Source organism: Chelonia mydas, chromosome 11, assembly GCF_015237465.2.
Source record: "Chelonia mydas isolate rCheMyd1 chromosome 11, rCheMyd1.pri.v2, whole genome shotgun sequence".
Taxonomy (NCBI): domain Eukaryota; kingdom Metazoa; phylum Chordata; order Testudines; family Cheloniidae; genus Chelonia; species Chelonia mydas.
Window position 1 is genome coordinate 4,726,531 of NC_051251.2, and position 23,801 is coordinate 4,750,331.

A 23,801-nucleotide genomic window follows, 5' to 3' on the forward strand; every position below is an offset into this window, starting at 1 on the left:
GAACAGCTGGGGGACTCTCAAGTCGGCAGATGTCCTCTCCTGAGTTGGAGTGAGGCCAGGACAGGATAAGACCACACCCGTACTGATCTAAGAATCATTACCTGATCTTTAGGTAACACAAGTGGGCTGGACTTGTAGCAGCTCATTGCGCCTAACCCAAACCATTGATCGGTATAACTTTCAAGAGAAGAGTGCCACCTACTGAAGCCCCTCCACCTTTTACCTGCATTTTTTCTTGATGATCTCCCACCCAAGTACTAATCCTGCCCCAGCCTACTTAGCTGGAGAACTGTGCATTTGGCTCCTGTGGCCTAAGGGATAAATTCTTGCTTCTCCCTGTTAAGGGACCCTGCAAGAAGCGGCATGTGTCCCTGATTCTACCCTGGGACATGGCTGATTGCAACCTCCTTGACGCCATATTTCCTCAAAAGACCCAGGGCTCCCATCACATTCTTATCCAATAAACTTCACTTTAACAAGTGAGAGAGATAGAGAGATCAGGAGCTGAGACGTGACTGAAAGGAGAATGCAGTCAGTTCCGGGGCTGCTTTGTGCCGCCGGAGGCAGTGAAAGGAGGAGTGGCAGTTCTGGAGAGCAGAGGTGGAGAGGGATTATCATGGTGCATACAGATAGATATAGGTAGAGATATAATCAGATAAACATAGCCGGAGTGAGTCTCCTTGGGTCTCAAGCTGCTGAGCAGGGTGAGTGGCAGCTTGGAACTCGGCCACACATCCTGAGAGGCACCTGGCCATTAATTAAATGGCAATTCGGGGTGGGGGGTTCATCTGCCTCCCTGTCAAGGCACAATTAGGGAAAAGTCAGTGTTTGTGGATTAAAGTGGTATGTGGGTTCAGGAGGCCTGGCCATAATCTCCTGTTAAACAAAGAGTGTTGCCAGCTAATGAGAGAGCAACCCAGCCTAGGGAAGAAAATCTCCTGAGCAGCTCAAGAGGGGAGTGGTGTTTGGGGCGGCCGATGAGCAGATCACGAGTTGTCCTTGGCTTCCATTTAATTAGCATACTTGGTGGGGGGCTGGTTTGGTTCAGCAGCCTAGTGTATGATATGACTAGACTAGCCGTGGTTGTGTAGGTTAGGACTGAGGAGGGCTGGCAGAGCCATGTGTGGGCTCTGGACTGGAAGCGCTCCTCAGCAACCTTCTCTCTTGACTCGTTGCTGTCAACCCCTCACTTTTATAAGCACTAAATCCTCATGTTCTTAGACACTTCACCCCTTTGCTTGGCCCTCGGTCCCTGAGGGTATTTGCCTTCGCACCAACAGCTGCTCTGCAACTCAGCAGCGCTGGAGATCAGCAAAGCACGGCCATTCATCCTGCCAACGATTTTTGTTGGCACGCTGCGGCAATCCATCACATACCAGGAAGTGTGCACCCGCTGCTTTTAATCCCAGCTGCCAGGGAGAATGATCGGAGGCATCCAGTCCGCCTGATGGCATCTCTGCACAACTGTAGGTAATAAGAGAAGAAATCAATAGCCAATTAAACCTGATCCACAGCATTTGATTTTTCGGGGTGTGATGGGAACAGTAATTAATGGAGTTTCCTTGAGACAGTCACAATTCAAGGTTTCCTGTCAAGGCTAATGTGGTTTCATTTAACTCTGTCTGCTGCAATGTACGGTCTGCGGAGGTGCAGGGCTGGAGGAGCCGTTTTGTGTGTGGTGAGCCTGGTGGCCTGCCCCTGCCGGTGGCCTGGTTAGATGGAGGTGGAAAGCTCCCGGATATCGCATGCACAGGACACAAGTACCTTCAGGAACAAAGCTGGGAAGAGTCACTTTGGCAGTAGTGCCCATGGGGATAATTTAAGGAGAGGTGCCAAACATGTGCATTGACCCCCCCCCATGGCAGACCAGTGGTTTTTGGAGAGCGGGGGTAATGAGGCTGGGATACTCAATGGCAGTTGGGCATTTTCAAGGGGTTAGCTGGGGCTCGTCCCTTTCCGGGGCGGCGGGGAGCCACATCGCCTCACTACGCACCGTTGATGTCTTGGGGGAATTAGTCCGGCCGCGGGAGTCTCCCTCGGCGGTCCTTGCGACAACTGCAATAAGGACAGTAAGCCCGGGCCCTAGGTCAGAGCCGGGCAACAAGGAGTGAGGTGCTCAGACCTCAGGCAGGGCTGAGCTGTAATAGTACAAATAGTATCAATAAACCCAGGCCCGGGGTCAGGGCAGGACAACAAGGAGTCAGGCCCTCAGGCAGGGGCTGAGCAGTAGCAATATACACGGTAACAACAGGCCCAGGCCCCAAAGGCCCTGGGAGAGGGGGAGACGGCCAGCCACGAGGTGGGTGGCAGGGGGGACGCAGGTCCTCCCGCTCCACTGCATCCCAGCCCGGGGCCCGAGCACAGCAGAAGACCCGCTGCTATGTCAGTGGGGATCCCGGCCGCAACACACTGACATGGGCTCTGGCCGTGCTGCAGCCGGACTAGGGTTGGCTGCCCCCCGGGCTACTTCCGGACTCCCCCTCTTGAGGGACCCGGGTCAGGGTGGTGTCCTCAGGGAGGTCCAGCACCATGGGTTCCTCGGGGTAGCTGGCCAGGGGTAGACTCGGCAACTGCTCTGGGTAGCCGGCGTGGGGCAGACCCCGGCAACTCCTCCGGGTGGCGGGCGCGGGACAGGTCGAAGGCGTCTGGCCTCGCCGGCGGCTGTCTTCCCAGTGAGTTCTGAGGTCGAGACTTTATACCTCCGGGGCGCCGCCTGACCCTCCCTGGCTCTGCCCACTCTGGTGCCCGGAGGGGCTCGTCTCTCTCCGGGGCGGCGGGGAGCCACACCGCCTCACTACAGGCATCAACTTCTCTTAGGCCCCGTTTCAAATTGCAGCCTATTGCCCAAGATGGATCTCCCAACTAACAGGTCCAAAATAGAGCTGTCAGGCAGGGAGAGAGACTAGGCCCTGCTAGGCTGAGGCACTCAGATTGTGTGTGCATGGGACGGGGATCTTTAACTGCAAGGAGATGTTGGTGTGTGGATCACCTTTAAATGGGGAGGCATTTCCCCGCCCATTGCCTAGCAGCTGTGAAGCAGGTATCAGCTTGTGTTTCAGCTCGGCTGCAGAATGTTGTAGCGAGGCGCACACACGGCGCTCTCCCTCTCCCAGAAATATTACATTAGTTCTTTCTCTGTTTGTTGCTTTCCTTAATGTGAAATAAGTTCTCTAAGCTGAGACATACACGCTTGGGTCTTTGTGTCTGGAAAACACAACTGTGGGGAAGTGAGACAGCACTCCTGTAGCTACCCCACCCCATGCCTCATCTCAAGGGAGATGGGGGGGGCTGAGTGTTTGGGGGGTTTTTAATGAGGAACCTCCACCTCGGCCATCTCTTCCTCATGCCGTGGAAGAATACTGCAGCTCAAGGGCTGGAGTAACCCACCAGGATCCTTGTTGGGAGGAAGGGCATGACTGGAGGAAGCTCTGGGCTGCTTGGAAATGGAGCTTGAAGGGAGGTGGGTGTCTTGTGTATGAGTTCCTGACCTGCTGAGCAATTCACCACCGCCTTTTTCTGATTTCCTTCCGCAGCCCTCACGCAAACACATGAGGGCCCAGCCACACACCCGCCCCCGGCCCCAATGCACATCCTGTTTAACGGCTGGCTGGGGCTACCACCCCCTTTATGGTCGCAGAGACTAAGTCCAGGCCCTGTCAGCAGACCAGGCAGCTGGAATAAAGATGAAAAATTGGAGTCCTTTCTTGTGCTGTGGCAGAGGCCACGATCCCTGTTTTGTGTTGTGTCCGGTCGGGACATCCATCAGGGACACTTGTACAATCCTTTCTGGGGTGGGTGGGAAAACCGGAGCAACCACCTGCCAGGTCAGGTCTCCTGCTCCTAAGCCGTTGGGCCGTGTCTCCCTTTAAAAACCACTCATTCCCCCTCTGTGTGTTGCAGTACAGCTCAGGAGGCCAAGTGGCAGTCGCACGCTCACACCGACTGGCTGCGTGGCAGGCAACCAGGAACATGCGAGGCACTCCAGTACTGAGGAATGCAGCCCCGCCGCTTCTGAAGGGATGGGACTGTTTTCATCTAATGCTGTGTTGATTGTTCAATCAGGGATTGGAGCAGACAGGCCGCTGGGTATTCCCCAGCAGGCATTTCTGAATTTGATTGCTAACAGTTTGGCAGCTCTCCACAGGCCATGTACAGAGCCAGTCAACCGAGATGGGCCTCAACCGCCAAGTTTGGATCCACTTCTGAACTCTCTATGTTGAGTTTGGCATTGGGCCCATCACTACTAATAAATTCAGAACGCCCAGCTATTTTATTCAAAAGGGTTCCTTTTTCTATACATTACCTTCAAGAATGCTTGGTAATTTTCCTCCTCATACAGTGCCTCTGTGCAAAAGGACCCCATAGGTCTGTTTGGTTGCAAATAACATGTGGTGTTCTCCGCTCCAATGAGTCCGTTTATTAGTATTTAATGAGGGGGAAATAAATGATGTTCTCTGAAAACATCCCAATGGCCTACGTTGTGCTTCAGAGGGGGATAGAGAATGATCCCGTGTTCTTGCCCTTCCACTAAATACTGCATTGGAATAAAGTGCGTGGTGGGACTGGGCCCCGCTGCCCTCTAGGGTTAGAATCAGAAATGTTCATCTGTGTGCTAATAGCAAATAGAGATTCCCCTTTAGCTCACATGGGGAGGACCTCCTGTACTCTCAATATAAAAGATACCATAGTGCAAATAGTAAGGCCAGAACTACTCTTCAGACCATCCACTCCAAGCACCTGCATTATGCCAGGCTGTTTTTCCCAGCTGCGTGCCTGCCCAGTTGTCCTCGCTGTTGCAAAGGTTTTCCCTTTGTCCAGTCCAAACCTTTCTGAGTTGAACCTGCAGTGCTTGTAGGTATGTCTGAGCCTTCTGCTGGTGGGTTGGGTTTCTGCCCGCTGCTGCACCAGAACAGGACTCGAGTTAATCCTGAGATGGTTTTAATTGGTCCTTGTGGGGGTCTGGTAAGGGGTAGGAGGTGGATCAGCGCTGCTAGGTGAACTCACCGGATCATCCTAACTCCATCCAGGAGAAAGAGAGATAAAAAATGATAAATTGATAAATTTATGATAAATGATAAATAATGATAAAAAACGAGTCTGCTCTACAGTGTTAGCTAAGAGGCAGCTGGCTTTCAGCTTATGTGGTAGAGGCTCATGCACTAAGCTCCAGCGGTCCCCAGTTCGATCCCGGCCGCTGACAATCGGGGTCTGTCGGTGTTACATTCAGTCTTGAGAAAAGAAGAGAGAGGGAACCTGATAACAGTTTTCGAATGTGTTAAGGGCTGTTATAATGAGGATGGTGATCAATTGTTCTCCTAGTCTACTGAAGCTAGGACAAGAAATAATCAGCTTTAATCTGCAGCAAGGGAGCTTTAGGTTAGATATCAGGGAAAACTTTGTACCTATAAGAATAGTTAAACTCTGGAATAGGCTTCCAAGGGAGGTTGTGGACTCCCCATCACTGGAGGTTTTTAAGAACTGGTAGGACTAACACCAGTCAGGATGGTCTAGGATGGTTTATTTAGTCCTGCCTCAGTGCAGGGGCCTGGACTAGATGACCTCTTGAGGTCCCTTCTAGCCCTACAATTCTATGAACTTGGTAATGAAGCTCAGGGGATTCTGCGCAGGGAGTTGTCGTTGCTCGCTGGATCAAGAGAAGCTTTCCTAGCCAAAGAACAGGTCATTGAGTAAAGTAGAGAGAGATACTACATTCTGTGCCGTTCTGGCTTTCTTCAAACTGGTCTAATTGCAGCCGAAGGATCTGGGCTCAGGTCTGCCCATCTCTTCTTCTTAACATACACACAACGTGCCTCAGGTGGCACGTGACCAGGATTCATCACTGAATTTGGTCCATTGGTTGGATCATTCGCTTCCACGGGCCAGGCCGGGGACCAGCAGGGAGTGCGACAGGCATGCTCGTCTGTGCCCGCCCGTTCCGCCCACTGATGCATGAGATACGATTCCATTGACTTCACGGCCGTGGAGGCTGTGGGTAGAGCAGCGCGTGCTGCAGGTTACAGGGCAGGGGGAGAGGGAGGCAATTTGCAAGATTGTGACAATAAAGTCATTCTGCCTGAGTGTTTTCTCATTTGGGTATGAGAAGGAGCTCATTTATTGCTGCCTTATTGCTACACGTTGTCCTTTAATCTGCGTCTTTATTATGTCCATGATTTATTTATTTAGAGCAGGGGTGGGGGTTAACTTCCAGCCAGCAGCAGGGAGTAAAACAGGAATGAGAATCGTGCTCTGGTCAGGGGGAAGATAGGCCCTGGCTTGTTGTTCAGATGGGTAGAGGCTGAAGAACCGGACTCCCAACTCTCCGGACGTGTGTGAGGGATCCCAATAGTAACTGTGCATGCTGCTGTGTGTCCATTAAAGCTCCCCTGCCAGGTGTGGCATCCTGCAGAGAGCTGGCTCTGTTGCTTGCAAACAGACCAGGCTGGGTTGCTGTGTTCTCGCGAGCACAGCTGGGTTGGGCCCAGTCGAAACTTGGTGGAGAGAAACCCTCCTTAGCAACACACACTTTTGCTCGAGGAAGTGGTGGAAGGGAGTCAGCAGGCAGAGCGCCTTCTTCCGAGTCAGCCCGGAACCCCCGCCCCAGTGTGGTGCTAAGGGGTGCTGTGTGGCAAACGTGCCACCTTTCAAATGAGCTGTCACACCGCGCACCTGACCGCTTATGGGCAAGAACGCTCCCCTGGCACCTCTCAAGCGAGCAGCTGCTAGCCCCAGCCTCCTGTACAAATTCCAAGGTGGGTGATTCCAATCTGCCATCTCAATTCCCCTTTCAGGTTCAGTTGGATAAAGAGTTCTTTGTTTCCCATCCCAAACATCTGTGTGGGTTGCCGCTAATTGCTGCTGCAGCTCAGTGGCGGGGGTAAAGCATTCCCAGGACGTGTCGTTTATGTATCAGTTTGGAAGGCACTAGACGACTGCAAGCCTTTATGTTGTCATCGCCTGGAAACTGTGTCCCTTGCCTCGGTAGCATCCTGCAAACTAGAGGATACATACACACACACACACGCATTGTAATAATCCTTCTCCTTCTGGAGCAGGCGGTGTTGCAACCCTTTGAGATCTTGACCCGTTGGATTAATCTCTCCATTGTCAGGATTTAGCCTCTAGCTGAAACTAAGGGTAGGCATTAGGGGCTGTAATGTTGTCTGTTTGTGGTGTGATGGCTTCTGAGAAGGGACCTGCTGCCCACGGAGTTCCACCATATGGTACACAGGAAGCAGGGAGCGAGGGGAGGTGGCTTAGAGACAGCAGCTGCCAGTTTTGGGAACCAGGCTGAGCCTTTGTGTTGTCTGAGCCTTTGTGGAGGAGCCATATTTGAACCCAAAGGCTTTGCAAGAAAGGAAGAGTCCCCAAACAGATGCCAAGACCTTTCCCCTAGGGCCAAAGCCACCCGTGGCCTCAGTGAAATAGACCATCATGCTGGCTAGGGATGATGTAAATGGGATACCTGGGGGAGAAATGTAGGTAGGAGGTAGGAGACTAAAGGGAACAGCTCCGATGCCACAATGATGGGCCCAGTTGAGGAAACTGAACAGAATAGCAGCAACATTGCAGCAGCATCCAGAGGCCTCATTGCGGGCCGGGGCCCTATTGTGATGGGTGCTGTACAGATACACAACTGGGAAGTGTGCTGTCAAGGTTCCTCCCTCACTCTGAACTCTAGGGTACAGATGTGGGGACCTGCATGAAAAACCTCCTAAGCTTATCTTTACCAGCTTAGGTCAAAACTTCCCCAAGGTACAAAATATTCCACCCTTTGTCCTTGGATTGGCCGCTACCACCACCAAACTAATACTGGTTACTGGGGAAGAGCTGTTTGGACACGTCTTTCCCCCCAAAATACTTCCCAAAACCTTGCACCCCACTTCCTGGACAAGGTTTGGTAAAAAGCCTCACCAATTTGCCTAGGTGACTACAGACCCAGACCCTTGGATCTTAAGAACAATGAACAATCCTCCCAACACTTGCACCCCCCCTTTCCTGGGAAATGTTGGATAAAAAGCCTCACCAATTTGCATAGGTGACCACAGACCCAAACCCTTGGATCTGAGAACAATGAAAAAGCATTCAGTTTTCTTACAAGAAGACTTTTAATAAAAATAGAAGTAAATAGAAATAAAGAAATCCTCCCTGTAAAATCAGGATGGTAGATACCTTACAGGGTAATTAGATTCAAAACATAGAGAACCCCTCTAGGCAAAACCTTAAGTTACAAAAAAGATACACAGACAGAAATAGTTATTCTATTCAGCACAGTTCTTTTCTCAGCCATTTAAAGAAATCATAATCTAACACGTACCTAGCTAGATTACTTACTAAAAGTTCTAAGACTCCATTCCTGGTCTATCCCCGGCAAAGACAGAATATAGACAGACACACAAACCCTTTGTTTCTCTCCCTCCTCCCAGCTTTTGTCTCCTCATTGGTCATTTTGGTCAGGTGCCAGCGAGGTTACCTTTAGCTTCTTAACCCTTTACAGGTGAGAGGATTTTTCCCCTGGCCAGGAGGGATTTCAAAGGGGTTTACCCTTCCCTTTATATTTATGACATGTGCATAGCCCCAAGAACTCACAATCTCACATAAGACGAGACACAGCGAGTGAGTGAAACAGACAATAGAAGGGAGGGGGAAATTGAGAAGGAGAGACGTGGTGAGGTAACATGTTACGAAGGCTCCTGATGAGCGGAAATGAACCGTTACGAATCACGTGACAGTGGTTTCTCCGTTGTCGCTTTGAATGGTCCGCTCAGAACAGCGAGGTGTAATAGCGCTGGCTGGAGACCGGTGCAGCACACCATGCTCTTCTTTATCCATCCGAGCACCAGAGCCACATCAGACTTATTGCCTGGCCTTTATTAGAAACTCTTTCCCGTGCTTCAGTTTCTGACTCCTGTGTTTCACGTACGCTGCTTCTCTGAACAGACGCGCAGGATTAGCTGTCTGCAGGCAGCGGATTGTGGAAATGAAATTTTCCATCAGCCATAGCTCCGCTCCTAAGGCTCAGGCTGATCACCTGGAAAAGAAACCTCTCCAGTTCTGTTTGGGGACAAAAACAACATGATTGAAATCAGGAACTTGGATAAATAAAATGAGACAAATTCCTTCTTCAAGGAATTAATGATCCAACCCCGTGCTCCATGAGCCTCTGCTCTCATGTCTTTGCTGAGTGTTTGTGAAATTTCATTGGTGTAAGTCTGTCCATCCAGCCCCTTCGCCCCATTCTTTAATGGCCTCGTTGTGTCTGATCTGAAACTAGGCTGTAAGCGCCTTGGAGCAGGGCTCATTTATTATTATTATTTGTATTACAGGAGCAATGCCCAGCCAAGGATCAGGGCCCCGTTGTGCTAGGTGCTGTAAAAACACAACAAAAAGGAGGTCTCTGCCCCAAAGTACTCACAATCTAAATATAAAACAAGAGGCAACAGGTTGATACTCTCTCGGCACAGGTCTGGGCCCATACACGTGCTCAAATACCACGGTGGTGAGCATGGAATGAGAACCTGAATAGAATACGGAATTCAATCAAATAATAAGGAAACGAGATAGAGAGTAGGAAAACCTGCATCTAATGGAGAGAAAGGACTTAATAGAAAGAGCGAGCTCTTTGCATGTGAGGTGGCAGGCTGCCCTAAGCCAGTGTGCTAGATTTAGGGCCTTATGCTCCCTCTCAGACCAGGTGGGAAGGGGAGTCAGACTGGGTGCCCCACGTATGAAAGGTGGGATGGAAGGAAAAATTCCTCAGCACCCCTGATTCTGCGGGAGCCCCTCCTTGTTGACACCACGGAGCTGGGGCTTCATGTGGTGGCCATATGCCCCAACATGGTTCTCTAGCAAACTCAGAGACTTCTATCCTGAAGAGGGAGTTTTTGAAAGGAGCATCCTGAAGGGAACGGAGGGGAGCCATGCTGTGATGCAGGGAGTGGGGAGACTGGGCAACCAGGCCAGAGGCACTGCCCCCCCAAAGCATCCTGAGGTCCATGAAATTTCCCCATGGGGCATCTTGAGGGTTCAGAACCCCACCTGCCCATTCTGCCTTATGGAATGGCTCCTAAGCACACACGGAGATTCCAGCAGAATTTGGCTCCTTCTACAGGTTTCTCCAGATAAACAAGGCCTTGAATTGGGAGGATTCTCCCCAGTTAGTAAGAAAGGTCCTCAGAGTGATGGTACATCTGGGAAGAGTGTCTCTGGAGCTGCCTGCAGGAATTCGAGTTATATTTTAACCCAAATTTGTTTTGATGAAAGCATACAATTTCTCGCAACTTGATATTAACTGGCTGACTCCAGCTCTCTCTTGGAATTTACTGTTTCAAATTAATCACCTTTACTTACGCCCCTTGCCCACTCCTCTGCTCAGTTCCCTTTTAATTTTTCAGCTTCCTGAGCTCGGCACTGGGAAATCGATAAGTAATTTAGAGCCCGGCAAATACAAAGGAAAACAAGTTATTTTGCACTTTTATGAATATTTTGAAGCCAGAATTGTCTGAAAAAACGGGCTCAGTCAACGTCACAATCAATCCACCAACGTCACACACTAAACAGCATAAGATCATAGACATTTATAATTAGAAGGCTAGCAAACAAGAATTTTTAAAACTACCCTCTTGAATCAGGCTGTTCAGTAATATTTGTGGTAAGCTAATAAAAGAGGATTTACAATCCCAGCTCCATGCTTAATACTTGGGAGAATGGATCTGATTCCATGGAGGGTATTTTACAGCTGAGGAGAAAATATCCAGTTTGGGTTCTTTGACCCAGGGCTTAAAGTGATCTCAAAGAAATACTGAACCTGGCATTGCTCAGGATGGAATTTTATCCCCTTTTAGGGATCAGACAGCTCATTTAAATACATATCTAATGTCCCTTCTCAAGGACTGACCCACTTTAGAGCTGCTTCAGAGGTCTCTGTTTCCTTGTCTGGGTGTGGAATCTGTCCAAAATATCCCAGAGGAGTGCTGCTTTTCAGGGGCCTGTCCTATGCCTGAGGTTAACAGTTCTGAACTGTATTTCAAGGGAGGAAACAAAAATCAGACTTTGTGTGACAACAGTCAGGTGTTGGGTTGTGATAAGATGACCCATGACGAGAGCTCTTCAAATCTCAAGAAGCAGGATGGAAAAAAATCTGTGATACTCTAAACTTGACCCACAGTCCAAGCTCCGTAGTTCCAAAATAGCCAGCTGTTAATATTGTTACCTTTTTTGACGTGAGCAGCTAATCAAAGTTCGGGGCCCTGCACGTTGTGCCAGTTGGGAGGAGAAACTGCATCAAAGAAAATACCAGATTCCATCATCAATCTTGTTTATTTAACATGAGCAGCAGTGAAATAGTTAACCACGTGAACACTTGTGTTGTCAGAAAGTCTCAGAGCCAACGTCCCACTGAGGGGAATGGGGCACTTCCAGAGCTATCATTTGTCCGTCACACAGGAAGCACTGCCTCAGGTCACATTCCGAAGGTCTTCTTCACAACCAGGAGGGCTAGACACTCAATTTTTATTTAAATTGGAGCTTAAATTCTGCAGATGCTGAGCTGGACACCAGAACAGTGCTGATGCAGTTTCCCAATCAGGGGACATCTGGTAGACACTTTCATGCCTTCCTAGTCATGCTTTGATTATCAGGTTGGAACAAAGCCTCTATAGCAAAGCATAGCTCTGTTGAAATTGGCCAGTTTTACCCATTTCTCATCCAACCCTTAATTAGCCCACAACTGCTCAAAAATGTTGTGAACTTTTCAAAGAGTTTCCAGCTTATTACAAATCCCAAAATGAGTGGCATTCCATATGGTGGTGAGTGCCACCGGCAAATTTCACTAGGCCCTAACACTGACCTCATGACATCTGTTGCAACACCATGTTCAAAATTGCTGGCGGTGACAACTCAGTCATAGTCCTGGTTAATAAGTCAATGATCTAAACGGGATGTTGTCCATTCATTCACTTAAGGTAATTTGTGCAATGGAAGTGCAGCTACCATACGTAGCTGGACATGCGGATCAGATGGTTGTGCGTGCCTATGTCTTTTTACGCAGCTAAATGGTTACCAACACATGCATATACCCACTATACAGCATGTGTGGTTGTGGTCCGTATAGGGGCAATTGCAGTCAGGAGGATATGTACACATTTAACTTCAAGCAAATAGGCCTCCATGTTTTGAAAAAGGAGCCTTTCACATTGTACTTGTAGGTTACATTTGATTATCGCATCTTTAGGTAAGTTTGTAACTTGTCCCCAGCTCTCAGCGATTCCCAAACCTTTCCCCCTGCTGATGCCCTACTCTCTCTGACCTCTTTATTATTTCTTTAACATTTTTATTGCCAAACAGCCTCAGCCAGCTCAGAGTCCATTGTGCTAGTCAATCTACAAAGAGATAGTAAATGACAGTCCTTCAGAGTTACATTCTGAAAGACAAACTCTTTTGCCATCCATTTTCTAGCTGCCCATTGGAGGTTAGGATGAGCTTTTAAAGTAAATGTTTGTTCTAATAACCTGTTGGGTGCAGCCTTACATCTCAGGACAGGAAGTGCAACCTGTTGGCTGTATCTCATGACAAAACCATGACAGCCATGACAAAACACTCTGATGTTCCAGTGGAGTTCACTGGGGTGTCAGATAGAATGGAGGAGTGCTGGACAGAGGGCAAAACAGTTAAGGTTTGGTTGATCAGTGATGGCACTAAATAGTTTCCCTCTGATGAAATGCAGTTCCACATGCACAGAGTACTTCAAAATACTTAAGTGCTTCAAATATTCTGTACTTAGTACTTAAGTATATCGTAAAGGTAGATAGAGCACAGTGGTTTTTTTATCCACAGGTGCTTTTTAAAAATAGGTGATAGAAACAATCACATCCCTCCTGGATTCTGGTTGGCCTCCAGCACACATTGTCCTGGCTTGGGAGCTTCAAGCCCAGCTCTTGCACCAACCAGGGAGGGTGGCAGCCCACCCCTTTCACTTCTGATTGATCACTACAACCAGCAATGGGTATACTCACTCCCCGGCCCAGCTCAGTAGCAGTGGGGAGACTTGTTCGTAGTGTCTGGGGAAACCCCAAAGTACAAAGCCCCCTGTTTGGATACTTTTCTGCAGCAACGACTCTGTGATGGGTCAGTGTCCAAAGAAAAAAACAGATAAGCAAATTCTTATAACAGATAAGCTCATTCTTATCATACAGGAGTGGGAAGTACTTGCACTTGTACTTTTACTTATAAATACATAAATGCTATTTCCACGGCACACTTGTACTTATAAGTACTTCTGCAATGGCGTGCTTGGCACTCAAACTGAAGTCATTTTAATTAGCACTCACGGCTACAAACCCACTGTGAAATGCAAGTGGCGAGGTCAAGTTCCAGGCTTTGGCACAACTTGACTTTGACTTTCATTCCACAGTGCAGGAAAGATGTGGACAAATTGGAGAAAGTCCAGAGAAGAGCAACAAAAATGATTAAAGGTCTAGAGAACATGGCCTCTGAGGGCAGACTGAAAAAATTGGGTTTGTTTAGTCAGGAGAAGAGAAGACTGAGCGGGGACATGAGAACAGTTTTCAAGTACATAAAAGGTTGTTACAAGGAGGAGAAAGAAAAATTGTTCTTCTCAACCTCTGAGGATAGGACAAGAAGCCATGGGCTTAAATTGCAACAAGGGAAGTTTAGGTTGGACATTAGGAAAAACTTCCTGTCAGAATGGTTAAGTCCTGGAATATATTGCGGAGGGAGGTTGTGGAATCTCCATCATTGGAGATTTTTAAGAGCAGGTAGACAAACACGTGTCAGGGATGGTCAGATAATACTTAGTCCTGCCATGAGTGCAGGGGTCTGGACTATATGACCTCTCGAGGTCCCTTCCAGTCCTATGATTCTATGAGTCTTTCATTCTCTGCTGTTGCATTTATGCTCATGAAAGTTCACAGGCTGGTGAATGGGGCATCTCTACCTGGAAGCTTCTCTCATCCTGATCTGATCTTGATCGTGGCCCAGACAGAGTGAACCAACAGTACCAAGAGAAAACAAACAATCCAGGCGCTGGCCTGACTCAGTGTTTATCTATCTGTTGGAATACTTGCAGTAGCCTGGCAGCTATTGTCCTTTTGTAATGGGTGAACCACTGTACACCGAACCATCCAATAATGTCTGATCTGGAGGTTGATATGAATTACTTTTGTATAACATCCTACTTTAAATTAAGTGTTTCAGACCAAGATTGAAATTTGATTTATTGAATAATGTTACAATATGTCAGCTAAGCCCGCACATTTGCGGTGTCACGGTTTCTATCCCCAGGTCAGTAGGATATGCTAGTCCAGCGTGTGTGGGGAATCTATCTATATCTGGCTAAGCTAGCTAGCAAGGCATTTATACGGTGCCATTCTCTATGGTATCAGAGCAGCTGGGTAGAGTCCTGTATTTAGAATATTACTACTACTTACTTAGCACGTAGGTTGCATATTTTATCTTCCAGATGATTTATGGAGATTAAGTAAATAATTATCACAATCCCCCTGCAAGGGAGTTGAGTATTTTTACTATCCTGATTTGTCAGACCTCATAACTGATGCACAGAGAGGGGAACTGACCTATCCAATGTCTCAGGAATGAGTAGACAGGATTAGACATCAGGAGTTCTAGTCACAGTCCTAGTCACAGTCACAGTCCTGCTCTAACCACTAGACAACACTTCTGTTATATCCATGTGTGATGTTTGTCTGGTGGATCCAGAAAATACAATGTGTGCAGGTAGACAGATTCCAGAAAAACACACACACACCCTGTCCCAGACACAATATTAGTGAAAATGCTAATGATGAATAATTTGCATGGTTTTTCATCCATCAGTATCAAAGCACTCTCCAAAGAGGAGTACGTATCATTTATCCTCATTTTGTAGATGACATAGCCAAGACACAGAAGTTAAGTCCTTCTGTGATCACACAGCAAGTCAGTGACAGTCAGGAATAGAACTGTGGTGTCTTGATTCCCAGACCCTGTGCTCCAGGCACTAGACAACCACTGCCCTGCTGCTGCTATGCATGCAGCTAGATTTGATTTACACATTCATGTGATGTTAGCCCAATGGCTGCCAACAGCACATGGATTCCAGGTATACCCCCCATGCACACATTTTCAGCTGAGTTATGACCTACAGCATGTATGGCGGATCAAACCAAGAGGTGCATTGGTAAAGGGATATTGTGGTGCTGTATAGAATAAGCCATCCTGCTGCATGTAAGATCCATTTGCTGACTGCTGAGATCAAACTGTGATCTGTTTAATCCAGGTGGAAGGCGGTCTGGCTGAGCAGAAGGACTTGTGCTCTGCCAGTCAGTAATTAAAAACCTTGGTTTATCGTAGAATGCACGCTGACCAAGAGAGCTGTGTTCATGGGCCACTAAGCAGGCAGCTAGAGGGAGCGATGCTGAGCTGTGTTTACAGCTTCTCTCTAAAGTTCCTCTTGTTTTTTTGCCTTCCCTCCAGGTCTAATAATACACGAAGGGCCCTCGGTTTACCGGATTTTCAAACGGTGGCAGGCGGTAAATCAGCAGTGGAAAGTGCTGAACTATGACAAAACAAAAGACATGGAGGACCAAAAAACAGGGACCAGGACAAACCTGCGAACCTCCTCCCAAACCAACCATTCGTCCTCCACCGGTGGTACAGCCAGCAACTCCGCTCCAGCCGACAACGGGGTCCGGGGCACTAGCCACGCCAACGGCACCCTGTCTGACCACCACTGTGCTTACACCATCTTGCATATACTCAGCCAGCTGAGGCCTCACGAACAGAGAAGCCAGTCTAGCACGAACAGAGAGCTCGTCATGAGGGTCACAACAGTCTGAGCAACGGAATTCAGGAGGCCTTAACGCGAAGTGGAGGAGACAAAGAACTCAAGAGCAGAGAAGCATGGTGTGCCTTTAATTTTCTGGGTAGCTGCACAAGGTGTAAGCAGCACTTGGCCAACTGAGGAAGAAGAAGGTGGAGGCAGAGCTGCACACTCATGCTTAAGAGGTTAACGTTTTCCAGCCAGTCAATATTATTTTTTAAAAAAATAACAAAACAAGTGCAATACGGACTAACAGCTAACTAGGCAGAGGTTTGGGGAAGCCGAGGAAGAGCCGGTATTAGCATGTCTTACAAGTTTTATTAGCTGGGATGGGTAATGTTCTGCACACACACACACGCCCCACACGCACACAGACACACAGTGTGGGATGATAACAAACAGAAGGGGAATGACGGAAGCGATGTATTTGGAGGAGTTTTCAGATTGTGTTAAGCAGGGATCTGAGTCATCGTTTTGTTTCATAAATCATTCCGGAGCCCTGTATTATTCGCGATAGAGTATTTCCACTGAAATGGCTGGGGATTTTTCAGTTTTAATATTTAAAAAAAAATCCATCCATATTTCACCAAAACAAAAATCGGCAAGGGGTTCGGAGAATGGCGTTGGGAGCGGGTTTGACAGACATTTTTTGGCGAAGTTTGTACAGATGCGTGGTGGGTGTTTGAAGCACAAGCACTGGTATGATGACCCCAAATCCCACATTCAAACCTTCCCGCTCACAAAAACCATCCTCCAGGCAGACTTTGAGAAAGGAGGCTGCTCCGGGTTAATTTCCTCTCATACCCCATCACCCCCGATTGATTACATTAGGCCAGTCCCATCTCCACAGCTTTCTCCTGCATCTGTGATTCAGACTCTCATAAGAGGGTTTTTTTATCTGCATATCCCTGCTGCTCAACTTGCAAGAGAGTCTCACTCAATCTTATAAGTTAAGCCCTTGATATCCAGTCTGCTGAATGACTGTGTGGAAAAGACTAAATGATGAGCTAACAAAGACTTAGTCTGAAGAGGGAGCACAGTCCCTGAGTGAATATATTATGCTTTTAATAAGTCTCCTTCTCTAGGAGCTATCCACGAAAGTACCAATTGCTCTTCAGGAACATCCTCTTTCAATGCACAATGGCTGAATCATTTGTGGGTATTAAAGGGACACTGTCAAGTACTTTTTAAATAGCTTTTAGGGGCCTTTTTTTTTTAACTCTCCATCATTTGTCATATTCTCTTAAAAGCTTGAAAATAAAAATTCTTTCCCTATTGATTTTTGTCCTTTTCCATTTGGCACACGCTGTTCTCCCCTGGCCAGGGCCTTGCCCCGCTGTACCCTCACCCCGCCCTGCCCCTCTCCTCCCGACCGTCTACTGCAGCCAGAAGTCAAACATGGCTGCGCCCTGTTTACTTTCATGTGCCCCAGCATTGCTGATGGTGCTGCACCACGGCCCTGGAGAACAGAGCTGTTTTGTTAGTGTAGCCGAAGAGCAGAAACCATCCCAATGCAGAGCCTTAACTGGTTTTGGAGCAATGCCTCAGCAAATCAAAAATAACCAACGCCACAGTGGTCAAACCCGGTGCCTGGAGTTAGCCACCAAAACCCATATGTAAGCAGATGAACGAAAGCAGCCTGCTTTCCAGCTGTGCTGGGGGTCTCCTGCCTTAGGGGTTTCTATTACCACCCTTCACAATGGTATCTGAGCGCCTCTTGCAGCTTCTGTTGGAGCCATGGGAGTTGATTCATGCCCCTACATATGGATTTAGCTGATGGACTTTGGGCGCCCGGGTTTGAAATTGCCGGCCTGAAAGCAATTTAGCTCTCAGAAGGGATAAGCATTTTAAGGAAGGTCACATTTCTGGGCCTCCATTACTTGACAGTGTCCTTTTGAATATCAGAATGCAACGGAACGTGTCTTTATGGCAGATGACGTGTGGGTTCTGAAACTCCAGCCGAGTTGAGCTCTGCCCTGAGATAAGACTTAATCCCAAGACAGCTGATGAAATGAGGAGCCATGCAAACAAACATGATTTCTGGGAGGCCAGTGTCTGTATAGCTGACCTATCTCACTGTCTACCAAAGAGTGCTTTTGGTTGGGGTCGGGGCTGTTTTGATGACCTCTGAAAGGTGCTGTCGGGAGCATGTCTCTTACGTGGCTGCTCCTGTGGTAAAGTCTAGCAAAGTCTGGTTAACGCAAGGGAGCACAGCAGCCTCTTCGTGCCCCAGGGGCTTTTCCAAAGGGCAGTGTTCTTGTCACAAGAGATGGCCACTTGTGATGCTCTGACAGGGGTGGGGGCTGTCAGACGTAACAGTAAGTAGTGTCATCTGATCCCCCTCCAACTCCCGTTATGGGATAAGGAAAACCAAATTCCTTTCACTGGGGTTAGCAGGTTGGGAGTTTATAAGGTCAGAAGCACATCTCACCATGAAAGGGAGGCATGGCCTGGTGGGCTGAGCACAGGATGGAGTCATCTCACTCCAGCTCTGCCACCAACTCTCTCTGTAGCCTTGGGCAAGTCCCTTAATCTTTCTGGCTCAGTTCCCCATCTGCAAAATGGGGATGATAATACTTACCTACCTCACAGGGGTGTTGTGAGACTCAATGTTTGCAAAGCCCATTGACATGATAAGGTAGTGTGTGTAAAATAGATAGCAATGAGCTGGTTAGCAGGAATGAGCACCCACTGCCCTTTGCTGGACAAACGTCAAACTGCTCAGCTCGGTGTATCATAGCCCCTACACTGTTACCAGAGAGTCCCCTTTTGCTGAAGTGGTAGGGTGCTGCCACTTTCGCATGACGTTCTGAGTGGCTGTAATGTGCAGCATAGTGACGACCACATGGTCCTACTTGGCCATGGATTTGTTACAACATTTTTCTATACACGTGTTCTCCATGCAATGTGCTTAGAAATATATGTTCCAGTTGCAACTGGCCTGTCTGGGTCTGGGCTGTTCAGTGGCTGCAGCATCCCTCATGGGTGGAAAACCCTTTCATTTGGCTACGGAGCCCAGTTTCAGAGACGGTGACCTTCTGAGCCCTTCCACAATGGTTTAAGAATCAAAGACCTATTTCAGCTGTTTAATAGCCAAACCAAATGAACAGAACACGCAGTCTTGCCAAGTCCATCAATGACTGGGCATCAGATACTATGGTGACAAGGAGCACTTAAGTACCTAGGTAGATAAGACGTTAGCTAAAGGAAGTTGTAAACTAATTATAACACTTTCTTAAGCATAGATTCCCAAGGCCAGAAGGGACCACTGTGATAATCTAGTCTGCCCTCCTGTATCACACAGGCCAGAGAACTGCCCCAAAATAATTCCCGTTTGAACTAGCGCTCAGGATCTTTGCTTTCATTCCATCAGCACAATCTCCTAGAAGCCAGGTGTAATTGGAACCTCTGTTTTTAGAGCAGTTTATTCTTGAGCAAAGTGCTTCTGAGTTTTACGAACATCTAGGCTGCTGGTCTGAGAGCGATGGGTGCACGTTTTGGGGTTTTTTTATTATTTTTTGGAGCGGCTCTGAAGATGGCAGGAATAGCAATGAACATCTATGTTCCATGGCAGAATGCGCTCTTTTCTCCTCCCCCGTCCCCTCATTTCTGCTCCTATGCAGGACAATAAAAAGTGCAAAAATGGAGACATGCAAACCACACCGTGGACTGGCGGGGGTTTGCAGAGGGCAGAAGGGACAAGATGACGGAGCTAAACAAAGCAGTTCTATGGAAGGCATCCCTTCCCTGGCATCACCCCACCCACACATCACTGCTCATCTTGCCTTCTCTTTCAAGTACTCTTCACTTTGCCTCATTGTCAAAGAGTTCTTGTTTGTATTTTTAACGCCATTCTTACAAGGCAGTGAGCCCTGCTTCCCTCAGATCACGCTGTTTGCAAAGAACTCAACAGCTGTTTTGGGGGAGGTGGGGTAGGGGCAAAACCCCCATCGGGCATTCCTGTGCTCTTGTGCTTCATGGCACGGTGAAACAGTCAGAGGTGGCTGATGGAGAGACGAGGGGTCTGAAATGATTCGTGGTCCTGCTAAATTACCCACATTTTGTTCCTGATTTTCTGTCAGCTTTGATGGGTCACTTACTGCCTTTTTGGAGAGGTTTTGCTCTGTGTGACTTCTCTCAATTCTATCCTCTTTGCCCAAAATTTCGGTGGTGGCCACAAGCCTCCATTGCTCTTCCAGTCTCTCCACCAAACACCCACCCTCAAGCCCATTCCTCCCACCTCCCCCATCAGAGCACAAGCACACACTTAGACTGTAGTAGGGGGTCTACGTGGTCCAAGCTTCCACTTTTTCTGACGCCCCTCTGGTCAGGACTCACAGCCCTTGCTGTGTTTTGTTTTTTCAATATATATTCACTTTGAAACTCATAGTTTCCTGCTGCCAATCAGCTCCCACAGGACCAGTTGATCGGGAGGCTCAGAAAGCCAATAAAACACTCCATTCCCCGCTTCAAATGTCAGCACTGGTGGGCTGGCTCTCAAGACACATGTCTGAATTTCCCTTTTGCCTTGCTTTAATAACGCCAGGCCTGTGCTTTTCTACGGTGGGCCTTGAAGATGCACCTGTATCATCCTGCTCCTGTGGCCAGGCCCTGAGGAAGAGCACATCACTGTTGCCACAAATGTCCCAAGAGATGCGTGCTTCTGGCATTATTCTGGATCAGGGACACTGATGCCAATCTTTTCTACGGGGAAGAAATAGTAGTTAATACCTTTCCTGGCTTTACTAACTGTATTTTCACTCAGGGAAACAGGAACAAACCTCCTCAGACTTGCCAGATCCCTGAGGAATCCTTTAAACCCCAATTCCTCCAGTAGGCCCCATGTATCACAGCCAACCTCCTTCCGGCTGAGAAAGCCATCGGCTGGAGACCATCCTGAGGGCCGCTGTCCACATACAGTTGCCAGTGGTCCCTCTTTTCAAGGGAGAGGCCTGATTTTTTTCCAGTGGATGTGCCACATATCTTGTAGGGCATTGGGTAGCTCACCACAGGGTGAGCGACACCGAGAGCACAACGCCGTAATGCAGCATCTCTGACTCAGCGGACAAAGTATTCAAGGAGGTAGCTCACCTTCACTCAGGATATAAGCAAGCTGCCTCCATAGCACTGTCACCCCATGGATCCAGAGAGGTGGGACCAGCAATCAAACCCAGGACTCCTGCATTGCAGCTGAGAGCACAAGGCCAGTCAGCCAGCTAATTCCTCTTCCCATTTCATTACAATGCCAGCATGTTACCAGCAGTTCCTGTTAGCATTTGTCAGCTACGCACAGTGAGGGAAAATCGATGTAAAACACTGGAATATTCCAATGGACTGAGCCCTTGGGGCCAGCAGTGCATATGCCCTAATGGTTAGTGCCAGGGGACCCTAACCCCCAGTACCAATGAACCCCACTCATGACGCACTCCCTGCTATTCTACTCCCACGTTGCCAAATTCCTTTTGCCAGTGCAGCTCTCTTGGCATGTGGCAAAACCCTGCCTGCCCAGACAGTGGCTTCTCATGAGTAGAGATACCTACAGCATAAACTATAGGATGATTTTGCAACATGGATAAATATCTGTAGTGTTTTGAAACCAGCACTTGTGACCAAAAGCACTCACATTAGAATCCAGAGATAAACAACTAGTGCAGGAACCTACTGTATTGACCATTTACCTCCACTTCAACGCTGAAGGGAGATATACTGAATAAAGCAATGGTTTCCTTTACAATAGTAACCATTTGATGGCTTCCAGAGCATTCCCTCCGGTGATGTGAGTGTAGTTGATGGAACAGTGTCTGATCTGACATCTATCACACTGTATACAAGTAGAAAAGACCATGAAGTTTCTGCACTTTTAACAAAAACTTCAAAAATATCTTGGTTTATTATTCAACTTACCTCCAGGTCAGTGGGTGAATTTCTTCTTTGAAGAGAGAATGAAGTTTCTTCTTCCAGAATCGGAATTACAAGTTTACAAAACTATTACTCTTCTTGAGAGGGGGGAAAAACAACCGTGAAAGAATGTTTAGTTTATTGAACCTAAAAAAAAAAAAGTCTTGACAGAAGTTAATTAGGTAGATAGAACAATGCAGGACCTTACTCTAGGTAGGCAGAAGAAGGAGAAAAGAAATCCTTGCATGGGATTCTTGGCCAATCATTGATTAAATGTTCAGTCAATGTGTGTGAGAGACAGAAAGAGAGATACTTGGATCTTGAAGTGCAGTGGATCATAGACGAAAGGCCCCTTGAAATTATCTGAGCCATACTCAAGCAAGCACAAAGAGATGAAAGCACAAACGCCTGGAACCATACAAGTCACAAGTTTATTGACAAGAGGTGGGGGTCCTTGAACATGGGGAAAGAATAAGGGAGATTCTTTTCTATGCCACATTGAGAGTGTTGTTTTCAGCTTGTTTACTACCTACCTATAAACAACCTGCTTTTCAAAGTGTTCTGGAGAAAGATGATGTTATTCAGAGTATAGAGAACTGAAAAAACAAACAAAAAAGGAGCCAAGGAGTAAGGAGAGACTGTTCACTACATTTTGTTACTGCTACACACCAAGGCCTTCTGTATAGAACAAAGCAAGGACACTATTTTTATTTTGCTGCCTGCCCAGTGCCCAGTCTTTGACCAACGGTGGCCTCCAAAGCCACAGAGCCTTCCTAGAGCTCAGATTTCCACCAAGTGACCAGAGAATTCCTCTGAGTGGTGGTCAAAGCCAGCAATGGTGTTCCTGTGTCTATCCGAGGTGTTTTCACCCACGATGACGGCAGCTGCTTTCACCGCTCGCTGGCTTTATAAACCAGCAAGTGCACCTTTCACCTTGTGCCATCACAGGAGGGTGGTGATATCAAAACGTCATTTGTGATGATGTCACATCAGCATCCTGTGCAGTGATGTCAAGGTGGTTCAAAAGTATCATGAAAGTCAAGTAAATATTTTATGCAGGCACCAGAGGGGCGCTGGTAACTACAAAAACCAGGTGTCACCCAACTGCGGTAACGGGTGCTGTCAGAGATCCTTAAAGCTCTACTGATGGGAGAGTGTATTCATCCCCACAAACAGCATGTGCCTGACACCAATCTTTAAAGCATCGTAGGCCTTTAGGGGCCAGGAACGTGGATACAACCTCTATGTGATCCACCCTTTTTGTGGTCAAAGACACTTGCAGAGCTACCTCTAAGAGGAGCAGTTCCATTCAGCACAGCAGTCTCTTGACTACCCAGCCTTTCATTTTTCCCCTGTAAATTTTCTGTTGCCTATTCTGGTGGCTCTGGTTTCTCCTCTCCTACCTATACAAGATGATAGCTACAGAGCCCACCAAATCTCCTTACCCCAGCTCTGCTCTCAAGAGTCAGCTTTCAACTGAACAAGAGCGGTGTGCACAACTCCAGCTGCCCTACAACTGCCTGTGCCTTTGATCTCGTGAGAGAAATTTGGAGTTTCTCTGCACCTGTGGTTGGAGAATTTTGCCCTGTATCCTACAAGTTTTTAGTCCTTCCTTCCTTTCACCCACCACATCCTCATCCTCACTGGCCCCTCCAACGTGAGGATCAGTGACACTGAATGGCAAAGTAGCTCTTTGATACAAGAGGTATGGAGAGCCCTCCTTCTCCTGGGTGGAGACACAAACATCTCTCCACTTCCCTTAAACTGGTGTGTCTAACAGAACCTCGCTCTGGCAGGGCCTGGCTTTGGAACAGCTTCACTCTTAGGCTTTGTCTTCACTGCTATAAATGGGGGGGCAGGAGGGTACCTCAGGGTAATGCACATAAGCTACCTGAGGTAAAAAAAAACACAGTGAAGAGAAGGCACTTTAGTTTTATCATGAGGTAGTTTACCTCACAGTAAAGTGCTTTGTCTTCACTGTGTTTACTCCTCGGGGTAGCTTACACCGGTACCCTGAGGTAAAAACCTCCCCTTTTTATTGCAGTGAAGTCACCGGCTAAGGGGCAGG

The 23,801-nt window shown here is 47.8% G+C and overlaps 1 protein-coding gene across 1 annotated transcript in view; it reads left to right on the plus strand.

The window, feature by feature from the left end:
* Positions 1 to 23,184, plus strand: part of MARCHF4 (membrane associated ring-CH-type finger 4) — a 164,787-nt gene extending 141,603 nt beyond the window's left edge. Inside the window, exon 4 of the mRNA XM_043525624.1 lies at positions 15,490 to 23,184. Within this exon, the coding sequence (XP_043381559.1) occupies positions 15,490 to 15,851 (362 nt within the window). The 3' untranslated portion in view covers positions 15,852 to 23,184. The remainder of the gene's footprint in view (positions 1 to 15,489) is intronic.
* Positions 23,185 to 23,801: the final 617 nt, after the last annotated feature.